The following is a 14,925-nucleotide window of genomic DNA, read 5'->3' on the forward strand; positions in this document are numbered from 1 at the left end:
GGAATATGACACTACATGCACTTAAAAAAGTCTCAATTAAGTGAACATATAACACCTTTCTCTACTCAAAATCACTGCATCCTATGTAACGTTGTAACTTGAATTAAACTGTACTTCAAAACGCACACAACATTACAGATATATCAATTACAAACTCCATCTCACTACAGAGCACACTCCTCAGTGTCTACAACACAATATTGTATTTGCACTGCAAAAAGACACTCTAGTAGAGGTTATCTCAGCAGATAACATTTAACCTTAGAGGCCACACTGACTGTGCGACACACACACCAAGATCAACAATAATGGCCAACCTCTTGTTTCTTTTATTTGCATTTACATTCCTATGACTTGAAAAGTAATGTGATAACTAAAATAAACATCTCTGCTAATCATCAGGCTACAGTATATGTTGTTCAGTTCATGTGCAACATATTTTTTCAATATATGTTTGTACAAGGGTCATGAATAACAAAACAAAGGATGCAAGCTAAGCTGTAAAGCTGTAAAGTTTATTTTCCAATAAGACTACTGTACCCTAATATAGTAATGGATTGGAGTGGATTTTTTTTTACAGATTCCCACACTGGTTATCAGAAAGACTTGATTCATGTCGCCAGTAGGTAACTAATGACTTTGTCCTACAGGATGTAAACAACATTGACAGGATACTGTTCCTGAACAGCCCTGACAAACTTTGTTGACCCTATGGATTGGTGTTGTACTGTATTCAACACACAGTAACACACACACACACACACAAACACACACACACACTCGATTATATTTGATTATGCCTTTGCATATTAGCTCAACAAGAAGAAAGCAAAAAGTGAATGGAGGTCCTTCAACCAATCAGAGCAGTGATGAGCGGTGACAGCAGAGACAAAGGAGACTAACAAAAGTCTGTTGATACCTCTGCAGGGTAAATATAGAATGGGTGCATAATGGGTGCATACCAAAACAAGTGGAGGGTTGATAAAGGAGCCTCACTTATCAGAAAGGATACAAAGTTGTGTACTTCACTGACCCCAGAAATGATAAAGAGTGTGCACTTCATATCTTGTTTTTATTGTTTGGATAGATACGGGCCCACCATCACTGATGAGCTGAAATAGGCTTGTAACTAAACACTCTCCAAATTCAGTTAGCTTACCTATCAAGACTACACACCTTATTTGTCTTCCGATTGATGTGGAGCTTCACTACATTCAGTTGTAATTGTGCATTCAACAGATGGAGAACATGTTGAGGGGCAATCCATGAAGAATCAAACACCCAGTGCCCTTCAAATTGAACACAGAGTACTACAAACAGGCCAGTATCTGATAGCAACAGACAAAAACTTTGCTGAAAATATTTACGCACTATGACATATTCTGTTTTCCCAATGAATAAAAAGAGAAAGTAAAGGCATTAAAAGGTTTAAACTGAATTAAAATTAAGAAATATATGCCAAGCAATAATCAGCAGACACATTGAACTCCCTCATTTTTTTTTTGCAGGTACAGAAAGCTACCAGCTATGTTTTGGCTACAGAGCAAGAAGTCAAAATATCAGCTGTCTTAAAGTGGTGACATTGAAGATATACATCCCTTGTGAATGTGCATAATACCGTACAACTCCTAAAAACGCTGAAAGTTCCTCAGAAACTGGGTTTATACCCAATACAGAAGAAAACGGAAACAGTTAAAACACACACAAACACACAAAGCTAAATCACATTTGAAAGAAACATAAGACAGTACCTCTCAAAAAGTCACATTAAAACTATAATGGAGGGAAATTCAAAGCATATTTCAAGCTTGTACCTTAATACTCAGGTAGTTGTCACAACTCCGGGACTTGGCTCTGGAGTGCATTTTGCCCAGTGACAGCATTTAGGCACCAGACAAAATCCCGATCTTCAATAAATAAATGTGTCATCAACTCCAAGTGCTGGAATCCAGAGTACAATCCACTCTGTAAGTGCTGTAAGTCATCGCTGTGATATCAACAGGTCCAGTGCCATTTCTCTCCAACTCTCCAGCTCTCTGTGTGCTGTGGTGCAGGCAGCTGGAGCAGACTGATCTCCTGCTAGAGCGTGAGAGAGGCAGTGCACTGGCTTCCCCGTCACTCACTCACCCTCCCTCCCTACCTCCCTTCACCCGCCGCTCCCTCCAACATTAACCTCCCCCGCCCTGCTGCTCTGCTACTGAAGCCTCTTCCAGCTGGATAAATGCATACTGCTGCAACTTCAGGCTCATCATTTAGAAAAAAAAACAAAACAAAACAACACACTACCTGAACTGCACACCCCCCCCCCCCACCGCCTCAGAGCCTCAACACTCCACCCAGCAGGGGTCGGGACTCTGACTAACTCCTCTCTGCACCCCCCACTCTGACCCCTTGCACCCCTACCTCCACCGGCAGCTCCCCTCCCTCCACCGCTCCTGCCACAATGGTCTCTCTTTGTCCTGACAATACAAATGGACTAGGGTTTCAGCTTATTCTGCTGCTTTTCAAAAGGAAAAAGAAAGGAAGACATCAGCATAGGATTGGTGGTTCAGGTCACTCACTACAATGGTGCTCCCCTTAAATATTGTCAGGGGAACACCCAATCCTTTAACTGGCCCTTACAAACCACTGACATATGCGGGACATCCTCCTGTTACAGAAGATAGATATGACATCTTTAAAACAGATTGACTCTCAAAAAAAAAATCTATGAGCTATGAGTTAAAAGACATAAAAAAATAAACTATTTAGTTAACATTCCTCGACAATGACATCTGGAAACTTGACAGGCATCACTAAAAGGTGAGCATGTTTTTGACCTCTGGAATGCAGCGAAGTGACAGTTCGTTAGCGGTCAACAGTAGCTCCTTCCCATCTCTTCAAATTAATCCCGAACCTAAACACAGGAAATCCTTGTTCGGGAAAACATGATCCGTGAGAATGCGCACTTTGTGTGAAAATGTGAAGATCATATTAAGCCGGGCTGTGTAAACAGAGAAGGTAGTGAGGATAGGTAATTAGGTTGGTTTATATTTAGAGAGAGGCACTAGATTCTCACTGGACGTCATTAGAGCCAGACATCACAATGGCCCGACAGAGACGAGAAGACACACTATCACTGGCTGCAGTCACACACACAGCACATGTGGGATCACACAAACACACTGTCGTTACTGTCGTGTTGACTTAAGTAACCACAGAAATTTAGATTTGGATGTAGTGCACTTTTGGGAAGCGCTCGGCATGACAGAAGAATCAATATAAACCGAGTAGTGACAATATAAATTACTAGCAGAATGTATTGTTTTATATACAGTAGATCTACATTTAGTCTTATGTATATATCTACTGTATAATCTGCTATATAAACAGAAGCAGACATACCTCGCATACGCACTATGCAAATATACACTCCTCCTTCTCCAACTCACACACTGTTTGTGCCATGACTGACCCTGTAATTTCTGCTGCCTTTTATTCCACAGAGCTGGCTTCACTGTCAGTGAGGGCAGTTTTTTTCTTTCATGTCTCCTCCATTTTTTTCTCTTTTTCCTTCTTTTTAATTCTTACTTATCTAATTAGGTCGAAATGACTGCACGTGAGCAACAAAAATGGTTCAAGCTGAAGTCAACAAAGGTCCTGGGTCAGGCCCAAATCCAAGATGCACAAGTAGATTTTAGTCTGTCATGTGTAATTTTGGCTGAGGAAGTGAGGCTGAAGCCCTGCCTGTCATTGGCCACATGGGGAGTAGTTATGTTTTTAAGAGTTAGAAGTAAATGTGATCCTAAATCTTATAATTAAAGCTGTATTAACTGTGTGTGGTTTTTAGAGATTACATTAGCAAACAATCTTTTCATTTTTGAAGCAAAGTATCTTATTTTTATCGTATCATAAGAGTGGTTACTTAATCACTTTCAGTACAAAATCAGTTACTCTTGAAAATGCAGTTTTTTTTCAATACTGACATAATGGATTTACTGTATAATTTAATTTCTGGCAAGAAAAAAGAACATGATCAAATCAGCTGTTCATGATTGTGAAGGAGCTATATTTAGAGAGTAGCCATATACAAAAACAGTAGAAAAGGCTGAAAACAAAACATTCAGATGTTTATGAAATTACCAACTAAATATGTGAGAGTGATTATACTCTCCAAAAAAACATATTTTATACAAGTTTACAATCTATCTATAATATTATCATCCTTATTTTCCATTGTCATTTTGGCCATTTTGTCATCTACTGCATGTTTGTCCATCCAGAAGAGGGATCCCTCCTCTTTTCCTGAAGTTTCTTCCATTTTTTCTCTGTTTTAGGGAGTTCTTCCTGATCTGAATCTAAGGTCTAAGAATAGACACTGTCATATGTTGTACAGATTGTAAAGCCCCCTGAGGCAAAGTTCTGATTTGTTATACTGGGCTGTATAAATAAATTTGACTTGACTATAGCTGCACTTTGTGGTGGAGGTTCTGACTGTTGACATGTCTAAGTAGTGTTTCTTTTGTTTCCAAGTTGCCAAAGAATTACTATTCAGTGTAGCACCGATTCAATATGTTATGTCTGCTATTTTCTACCTCACATATTGTAAATTCATCCCTCCCTTCTATTATCGCTTATTTTAACCTGTTAAAGCCTCTACTAATTCCCCCAATAACAACTTGATCACACAATATATAATGCAACACTGTGTGGTATATAGAGGGATTAAATTGATTAAATCAATTAAAGGATATGAAGTACATGTGAAAAAATCTTCATCTTCATAACCCCCGGTACAAATACAAAATGTGGTTGTCAGGCAATTAAAATTACATTTGGGAGACTTTAAAATCTGATTTCCCTCAGAAAGGATTTCTGGTCATATAGAAAACTCCTTCCTTCCATCACATTTTTCCCGTCCACATATGTCCCCTTTGGGAATGTGAACATACATGCCTCCTCTGTGGCCACTAGAGGAGGCTTTTTTTGATTTATGTAGGAGCAAGCCCCGCTGCTCTGGGATAAACAGTAAACAAATCCCTCCTGGAGCCAAGAGTTAAGTTTAAATTCAGGGTGATTTATTCCTCAGTGCTGATGTTCCTGTACTAAAGACAAAAAAAATAAACCAATCTGTACGCATATGGCCTTATCTACAGTAGGTTTTGATTCAAATCAAGGCTACTGGACAGTAGAACATCAGCTCTTATATGTTTGTACAACTACAAAAATTAAACTTTTCCTGTTGTTTTTCCATGAAGAACCATAAGGTTTAAAATAACCTCATTTACGTAGACATCTGGTAAACAATACAGTATTTATGTGATTTGAAAAAGCAGATAAGGCAGTCCCACGGGTGGCACACCATCTGATAAAAACTACCAAGGGAACAAATTAGTCAGATGACATGAGAGCTGCAGCTTCATCATTTTTCATCGTCATATCTTACCGTAACTCTACAGATAAAAATATAAATAAGACAGATTTAGGGGGGAGGATGTATGCAGTAGTTGTTTGTAATAAGATTGATAGATTTGTGCTGATTGTTTCAGATGCACATACCCATGCACATCAACACATACACACATGAATGCACATGTTCAAGCGAAGGAACGGGGACAGCGCACATTAATCAACAGGTTATTACAAATTAGTAACCTAATATCATCAATACAACGCTTCAACAAGTATTACTTTAGCAAATTTTAGCGAATCTAGATCAAGAAAATGTTCTGGTGTAAATAGATGGGTGGCCGTTAACTGACACACACACACACACACACACACACACACACACACACACACACACACACACACACACACACACACCAAACTGTGGAATGTGACACCATAGTCCTACCTCACTTCGTACCAACCTCATAGTGCCACACAGGCCACCCAACAACAGTTGTTATGAAAACTTTAAACTTCACCCCATTTCTTCTTCCCAGGAGCCTGAACTGAACTCTGAGCTGGGCTCAGTGAAGCTTAAACTCCAACTATAGTTCACTTCAAACTCTATCCTAATGTCAGTAATGTCAATAATCGCAACATCTTAGAGTCATATCAAGTTACATGCATCTTCACAATGACATATTGTCTGTTATATCCACTTTGCAGCAGCTGAGGAAATCCACACCAACACTCCGTCTTGATATTTAAGATACAGCTTGAGATAATGTTCCTGCTCACAACGGTCTGTCGAACAACTCTTAGCACATGTAGCAATTTAAGTCAACGATTCCCATATTTCACTCTCCTAAAAGCAAACGACAAGATCACTGTTTAACCTAGAAAACACTGACACACGCACAAACCAAACTGAAAGGAACTGCATTAATCAGTGTAAGAAATGTGGTACTTACGAGTAGGTTTTGGAAAATGAAGCTCTATGACAGAGAAGCTGCATTAATACAGACGACAGAGCGAACAAGTCATCACTCTCGCCCCCGTCCGCCTCACACAGCCATGAGAACTCACATCACATCACTATCCAGGCTCCAGCTACCGCCCCCTCTGCCCCTTCCCCAACCAGCAGCAGCTGGCGGGTAAAAACAGTTACTTGGGGAGCTGAACTGTCCTTCCTCTCAGACTCAGTGTTTCAGCTGCACATTTCAGGCTCCAGGATCCAGATTGATTACCTCGTTACACAAATGCACACAGCTACACAAACACAGACACCCACATAGCACCCCGACTCCCAGCCTCCCACTGAAATGCAAGAGCGACCTCACATTCAGACACACACGGGAATGCGTTAGCTGCATTAATGGATCTAAAACGAAATGCATCTTAAATCAAATCCGGGGTGCAGTTGTCTTCGTTTTTTTGGACGTCTTTGTTTTGGGTTTTAACTCCCACCTCCATGGCAGTGTGGTGCAGCTGTCCCACAAACAACCCAACCGTATTCGTATGCTTTACTGCGGGGAAGCACAGGAGGAGTATGCCACCTGTCATAGCCCCCTAATGTACCTTGGCCTCCTGCTGTGTGGACGTCTCACTCCAACACAAAAGCCAGTGTTTTCTCTGAGCACACGAGCACAGGTGGCTGGAGGAGGCAAGGTCGAGTTACAGCAGCAACTCCCACAGTTCAAATCAAGGTGTCAAGGAGAGGACATGCTCAGTCTGACCAAGTATACATGTACCACAGCATGTACTGCAGACTTGTATTGTTTATACAGTGAAGAGTGACTTACTAGAATCTAACATACATATAGAGAATACAGCATATTGTAGTCATGTTTTAAGAAGTAATCCCTATTCTAAGACTACAGTATTCAAACTTGTGAGAAAGATTTCCCTTCCTTTTACATCTAATCTTATCTAATCTCTGCTGTAGGGCAGTGTAAGAAATATTTCCTCTATTAAACACACAATGTTAGATTTTAATTTGCACAGACTTGTCGGGGTACCAATGCATCAATAAATCTGTTTCAACAAGAATTAGTAGACTAGTAGACTGAGTTATTACTGTCATTTAGAGCATGAGTCCACTGTGGACTATGGATACATATTCTTGGATGTATATCATGTATATCATACTGGCTGGCATAGTTTCTACTGGACAATACAAACAGTTTTGCACAAACAGTTCACTAGATTTTGCATTATTAAATCTTTGTTAATCATAGACATGTTATCAAACTGAGATAAATAGTAAGGATCACTGATACTCTGCTCTTCAGTGGTTGACTATAACTCACATCTCCTGTTTACCAGAATTAAAATCCACTTCAAAATATCAACAATTTCAAAAGTATAAACTGCCATCCTCTACATGAAATACTGTATTGCAACAATGATGCTAACCTTTGCTCTGCTGCAATTAACAATGGCTTCTGTTCAATTTCACCCTTAAAGAAAGCACATGCTGGTTTAACTCTGAGAACAAATAACATCTCTCCTAAGAGAGAACAATGCCTCGCAGATCTGACAACAGCGCATGAATCCCAAAGACTCATGAGGGCAACCTCCCAATACTGAATCCAAATTAATCCGGCTAAAGCTCTTCAATTGTTCTGAAAATCAGCACTCACCTCACTCTGCTCCTCTCCCGCTTTGAAGTCTCCAACAACACATGGAAGAGTCGGTGGCTCTCTGAGCTCTGTAGTGCTGACAGCTGTCTAACCAGAGAAGAGAACCAGCCCCCAAGTCCTGGAGGAACCTGACATGTTCCATCAAACGCACTGCTTTGTTGACTGAGAAGAATCACAATATTAAGGCTAACCAGGCAGAAAGTTTCCCAGCCCCCCCCCAGGCATCCCAATTCCTCGGCGGGGCGTGACCCAGCCGTTTTATCTGCACCCATCTCCTCCCGTGTGTACACTGTGAGAGGAACCGAGAGCAGCGCAGCTCAACTGGCCTGCCATGTCAACAAAGTCTAGACAACTGCCCTTTACCTGTGCTTTCTGTTCCCTAAGGTCATATTTATTGTGTCTTTTATCAAAGCAAATTTTTGATTGAGGTTTGCATTACATTTTCACAAATCAGCTCCATAATTTGTTCTCATGTTGAGCTAATTTAAGCCTAATCATCACATTAAAACCCTGTGAACACTTTTTGTCTTTTTTTGTCTTTAATCCTTAAGAATAAAGGATTAAAGACAAACGTCTCAATAAAGTGATCAATGGCATGATCTATAGAGACAATGCAGAGCCTGTCACAGTGCAAACTGCCTCGAGTACTTCTGATGGCACCAGATGTCAGCCTGCATTGTTATATGGATTACTCGAGCCACTCAGCAAACACCTCCAGGTGTGCATTCCACACCAGGAAGGGGAAAGGTGGGAGCCGCTCCTCTGAATCAATAAAAAACACTGACTTTTCTCTCTCTCTTGAACTCTGCATGCCTGAGCAGACAGAGAGACTGGTGGAATTGGGTTAAGTGCCGTTGCACCCCGTTTCATGAAGAGTCACAAAACCTGTAAATCTGTGCACCTTCACAGAGGCGGAGTACGGTGCACGAGTGACTCATTTATGTGGCCTAAAATGAAGGGAATTGCGATGGGTGGCTAATCTTTGGTTTGCACAGTACACCTGGTCTTCACAGGGTCTTTAATCTTTTAGAGGAAGGAGCAGAAATTAGAGGCCCCTCTCCCACATCCCTCACATTGGACTGAACTACAGAGGGTGTGTAAACATTCACCACAAATGAATCACTGACATTTACAAGATGAGGTATTGTCATGCAAGTCAAGGGTTTGGGAGGATTAAGGTTTAGATAGTGTGAAATGAAATATTTGTGCCTGTCAGACATCATGAAGACTAAGAGAATGAATACAGATAAACGCGTCTGCTTACTTTCACATTTGTTATAATTGTCTCAAGCATGACAACTAATGCTAAACTAGCTGATCAGCATTTCAAAGCTTTTTATCAGCTCATAATACCAAAAATGTGGTCGTAAAAGCTTCTGAAATCTGAGATTTGGTTGCTTTTCTTTGCTTCATGTCACTCTATGTTTGGGTTTTCATTTGATCAAAATGAGTGAGCAGTTTTAGTACCAATTTAATCATGGAAATATTTCAGCAAAATACAGAGCGTAAGATATTTTTAAAAATAAAATCTACAACTAAATATACAATGAATAGAGCTGTATCTAGGTTACAAACAGACAAATGGATGAAGACCAACAAGGTCATGTTTTGCAAAACTGTCCACAGTGAATGTGCAGCTTGTTAATTGTTTTCTGGCAGAAAAAACGAAGTCAACAGCCACATCCTCATTTCCAGTAAACCTAAGGATGTAAGACACAGCGATAACCATCACAGGACTCATTATAGAGCATAGTCTGTGTCTGTTCACCTGATAATGTGTACAAATAAATGCACATCTGAAAAGAGACACAGAAGGAGGAGGGGGGGAGAGAGAGAGAGAGAGAGACAGAATGGGGGAGAGAACGATAGGGAGGGCGAGGTGTTTCCTGTTTCCATTGCTCTAATTATACCGCTCTCACAGGGATAGGGCCCATCAGTAAGAGGAATTTTGTCATTGAGGAAGTCCTCAATGACAAAATGCTGAGTTCTCTACTTTCCTATATGTTTCAGATAAGTTACTACACAAAAGACTTCACAGGAAAATCAAGAATCTACATATGAGCGAAATCCATACTGAGCTCTACATGCATGAAGGGTGACATTAATGTGTGCAAGAGAATATTGCAATTTTACTTTTTAAAACTTTCCAATGCAAATTCATATGAGGAATGTATGCATAATAATATACATACAAGGAAGCGATTCAGAAAGACTGTTTCACCAGTTCTGTGGGTCACTAAAAACTGTTTTAATCCTCAATTTGACAAAATAATAAGAAAAGAAAAGAGTACAAACAAACACAATTCCATGCTCATCACAGTGATGCCAACTGTTGGTATATTTGGCTCCTTTTGCAATTGAGAGCGCCTGTTTTTATATAAACTAAACTCTCACTCCATCTGTTTGTGAGTTGCCGTCAGAGTAATGATTCCTTCCTGTTTAAAGATGTAGGACAGATACAGTAAATCCCTGAAATTACATGGTTCTTGAATGATGCTGAATCTGGGGCAAAGCTTGTGTAGCCACTAAAGACACAACACTAACATTTTATTTGAGCACACAACAGAAAAAGCAAATGTTAAAAGTTACTAGTCTGCTACAACAGAACGAGCACACTGCCCTCCTCTGGTGGATAACACAAAGAAAGATATAAAAAATTTTCCTGAAGAATACAGCAGAATTAATTCATGCATCCAACAATGACTGTAAACGCTTTCTTTCTACTGTGTGAAAAAGTAAAACTATACATTTTACATGCAACAAAAGAGTGAGCTCCCATAAACTTTCTGCCCCTGTAAACACACAGCCAAAGTGAAGAATATTAATAATCCGTCTGACATCCCTAGTTGGTCATCAGCCTTTGGTCCAGCTATTAGTATGCAGAAGAGGAGAGACAAGCTGGGAGGAGAGGTGGGGGGTTGCAAGACAGAAAGAGACGGCGACAGAAGCCTGAAGGGGGGAAAAGAGCCATCTGAGCAGCCTTCATCCAGCAGCTCTCATTGCCTGGCAACCTCACCACCAGACAGAGAATGTGTACAGTGGTCTGGAGGCTGCCCCTTGCTTACTCTTACCAATTGAGATAATTGCTTACAAATACTGAAAACCTATTGTGAGAAATGGATTTCAACACCACAAACGGGACTGTTTGCATTTGCAAAAAAAAAAAAATAGCCGTAGCAGAAGGAAGTTTCTAATAGCAATAAAAGCTTTTTTTCTTGAATTGAAAAGTGTTGTCATGAACAGCTTTGGTTGCTTTCACACCAATCCCTGAAAACTAGTGTCCACCTCTAAGTAAACAACCTTTTAACTACTGCCAATGCATTTGTATTGATTGTTACACATGCATGAAAATGTTTGCTTTATAATAAACATCTGATTTGGTCAGTGACACTCTGAGAAAAGAAGTATTATGCTCACATTTTGACACCACCGTTACTCAGTCGTTAACATTTTGTAATCAGGTACATTGATATTGTTGCACAACTGATGCAGTCATGTCACAAATAAGCAGCAAATACAGAAAAACTGAAGTTTGCTCTCTGTCTTATGTCACTCTCCCTCGCTCCAAGTTGGACCTGCCTGTATTTTCCCAACAATATGGTTTTCAGCCCAGCAGAGAAAACCTTTGTCAACGTATTGAACCTGACTCGAATTAGAGCAGAGAGAACAGTCTTCCTCTTTTGTGTCAGACTTGAGAGTCAGAATTAGTGAACCATTTTCCCTCCAGATTCAACTCTGCTCAGCTTAGGGCTTAATCAAGTGGAAATTGGGAATAGGGGGTAGTGGGGGTGGCCGGGGTTGGGGTGCAGGGTAGAATGGAGCAATTGTTCAGATAAAGGCCTCATGTTGAGTCCGCTTTGATGTTTCTCTGGGGGGATATGCTTGGGATTTTACAGTAGCATTTCACTCGATTACGATTTTTTTTTGCTCACCGCTGGCAAAATCTGCAGGCTGCAGAGATGATGCAAAGTCAGTGCTGCTATATTTACATAAATGTTTCCTGCTCCACATTTAAATGGAATAACATGCAAACACCTGAGAGCCGGTCTCACATTTGGGATTTAATATTTCTGCAACATGCTGTCTGGTTCCCTCACATGGACACCCAACATCAACATGCAAGTGAGATTCCCCTCCGTTTGCCCCACTCCTATACAAGCAGACAGGCTCCCACTGATCTATTATGTTGCAAAGCCTTTCTCATGCATGTCTTGAATGAAAGCTAGCGTATCGATGGTCTGAGGATAATCACGTTTTCCTGAGACAGGCTTAGCTGCACTAAATAAGCCGCACAGAGGGTGAAAAAAAGTGTGGGTCGAAGAAAACTGTTGCATATTGGGAGAAAAACTATTCAGAAATGAGAATTAGTGCTGAGGAATGCAAAAAGAAGGAACATTTACACTGTTGAATGTTGAAACCACAAAAGGACAGCAAAGGAGAGAAAGTTTAGGGAACTTTTCAACACTTTATGATGTTGCACTTGCTGTTAGACACCGTGTATTTCCTACCTCTCTGTTTCGTGGTTCAGCAGGTGCACTTGGCACATATCAGTGATGCTGCGGCGTCCTGACTCATAAAACCGTCCCGTTTGTGCCGGTTGTCACCAAGAAAGTCCCCCACTTGTTGCACAATCACTGAATCCATGTAGGAACTTGCTCAGCGAATTCCTGCAAATTAAAGCAACAATTGTGCCAAAACCTGAACCGCTAAAACTGCTTTACAGTCACCGTCTACAGTACTTACTCACTTTGGGTGGAAGTTGGTAGTTGTCAGTGTTTAGTGCAGGTTTTCCAGGGCGCACAAAGTGGATATTTGCATTGGGTCGACCCCTCCCCTCGCCTTTCATAGCTGCCATTGTTTGTCTCAGTCGGGGCTCGGATTCAGTCCTTCCCTAAATCCCTGACGACCGGAGCAGGGAATGCTGCTTTCTCTGAGCTGCTGGCAATTAACAAAAGCGCGTTGATATGAAGCGCCACAAAGAAACTATTATGCCAACACTCTAAAAAAAACTACATTAAATAAACTGGGCTGTGGGATACTGTGGGAGAAATCCTCCATATGTTATTTACATGACAGGTAGACTGTTGCATCTACATGGTCACGTGATACAGGCATGTTCAGCAAGGTGTCAGGTTCAACTTGACCTCCTTTGGTGATGGAAATAGCTGATGTAGTTGGTGTAGTTATAGCTTTTAAGCAACTGACAGCAATTTCATCACCACAAGGGCAATTTTGTGGCTGTTCTGGAGCTTTCTTTTTTCCATTTGTTGATGAAGATCATGTGATATGATTGAAAGGTCCAGAACAGCTACTAAAGGGAACATAAGATTGTCTTTTTTACCAGGTGTTTCCAAGGTTAACAATCAATCTCAACATTTTAGTCCAACATGGATGAGAAGTCCATAAAATGTGAACATCTACTGTACAGTTCCATGACAAGTGAGCAAAATCTATCCGCTGATGAAGATCACGCAATATGATCGAAAGCTCCAGAACAGCAACTAAATGGACTTTGACATGAGATTGTTTAGTCAGTTAATAACTGGATTTAGTTGTCGTCTTGTGTTGCAATAAAACTGGTCAGTTAGTTTAGGAGAGACTGCAGGTTCCTCTTTTATGTTTACATGAGGACACACTGTGTCCTTATCTTGATAAAACAATAAAAAGCAGTTACTCCTTTACAGTGATATCCTGTTTACATTCACTTCATGATTTTAACAGATCTGAAGATGGGGATGAATAGAGGGGGAGATTGACCTGCAGCATTACTAAACTTCATAGTATTTCAAGAAACATTGTTCGACATATCTCCCATACAAGGACTATGTTTCCCATCTTTCTTTTACATGTCTTATCTACAAAGCAGCACCGCATATTCCACATTATATCTATATATACAAGTGTGTGTGTATGTGTGTGTGTGTGTGTGTGTGTGTGTCTGTGTCTGTGTGTGTGAACTCTTAAATGCAGGTGTGAAACAGCAGTACCCACTTCAGTGATGTAGTTGTATGTGTATCATTGATTGGTATTTGTTGCCCCCTAGTGGCTGACTCAGATTAATCAGAGATGCAACAGTGACCATCAGGTTTGTCATTATTACTTCATCTGGAGGCATAGTCTTGGAGGTGCCATGCATCAAGGTCTAGTTTTATTGTTTTTAGATACCTGGGGCCAGATGTTGCTTGCACTGATGTTACAGCACAACAATCAAGAAGCTAATCACTGTGTAGTTGTTCCCTTGTCAAGCTCCTGAAGGCTTCCTTCCACATGGCATACTGAACTACCAGGGGGAAAGTTATAAGTCCACATTATGAACTCTTTTGGGGAATGCAGTTTAGTTGTGTGTTAAAGCTCTCTTCAAGTCATACAGCTTTTTGTTGACAGGAGATTTTACATATTTAGGCTGTGGAGAAGATAGGTCTTACAAAAGTAGCCAGTGCTGTATTCTCAGACTATGAGAGGGAAGTGCAAACAAAAAAAACATTTCTGCTTTTAAAAAATAAGGCCTTTCTCTTATAGTCTCCTTTGTGGCCAGACAATCATACAACATCCTATAAGTAAAAGCACAAAATTTAGATGAGCATGTCTGGTAGACAGTATGTATCCATGATGCATGTAACAATGCCATTAATAATTAGAGCTTTTCATTCATTGATGCTGACCAAAATCAATTGGCTTTCCTCAACCCGATTAATCAGCTGCTTGCTGGTTCTTCATCACTTTATGACAATAAAAACAAAACCATCACATGATAATAGGCTAATCATTTTACTTCCTGATCATAATCTCAAAAGTGTCCCATTTATTTAAAATGACCAATCATATGAACCATATGAGCATTACACTGTCTTTAATGTACAGGTTCATAATTTTTCTTGCCATAATCATTCCTCTTGTTCATACTGGCCATTAG

General features: G+C 40.4%; 1 protein-coding gene and 1 long non-coding RNA gene across 4 annotated transcripts in view; both read right to left on the minus strand.

Annotated features, from left to right (window-relative positions):
- The window catches only part of zgc:158766 (uncharacterized protein LOC100009641 homolog), a 29,867-nt gene extending 21,797 nt beyond the window's left edge, over nt 1-8,070 (minus strand). Inside the window, exon 1 of one of the 3 annotated variants that reach the window (XM_044358437.1) lies at nt 8,013-8,070. Coding sequence is in view for 2 of the 3 variants with exons in the window: in XM_044358435.1 (XP_044214370.1) it covers nt 1,815-1,883 (69 nt within the window). In the remaining variant the exon portion in view is untranslated. Of the gene's footprint in view, nt 1-1,814; nt 2,090-8,012 lie in introns of those variants that run through there. The other 2 variants (XM_044358435.1, XM_044358436.1) reach the window with 2 other exon arrangements.
- A 1,548-nt stretch (nt 8,071-9,618) lies between these two features.
- On the minus strand, nt 9,619-13,096 carry LOC122986927. The gene is made up of 3 exons (XR_006404413.1): nt 12,760-13,096; nt 12,521-12,679; nt 9,619-9,712 (listed from the first exon to the last, which is right to left on the minus strand). It is a non-coding gene; the product is annotated as an uncharacterized LOC122986927 (long non-coding RNA).
- Nucleotides 13,097-14,925: the final 1,829 nt, after the last annotated feature.

This window comes from Thunnus albacares, chromosome 8, assembly GCF_914725855.1.
Source record: "Thunnus albacares chromosome 8, fThuAlb1.1, whole genome shotgun sequence".
NCBI classification, from domain to species: domain Eukaryota; kingdom Metazoa; phylum Chordata; class Actinopteri; order Scombriformes; family Scombridae; genus Thunnus; species Thunnus albacares.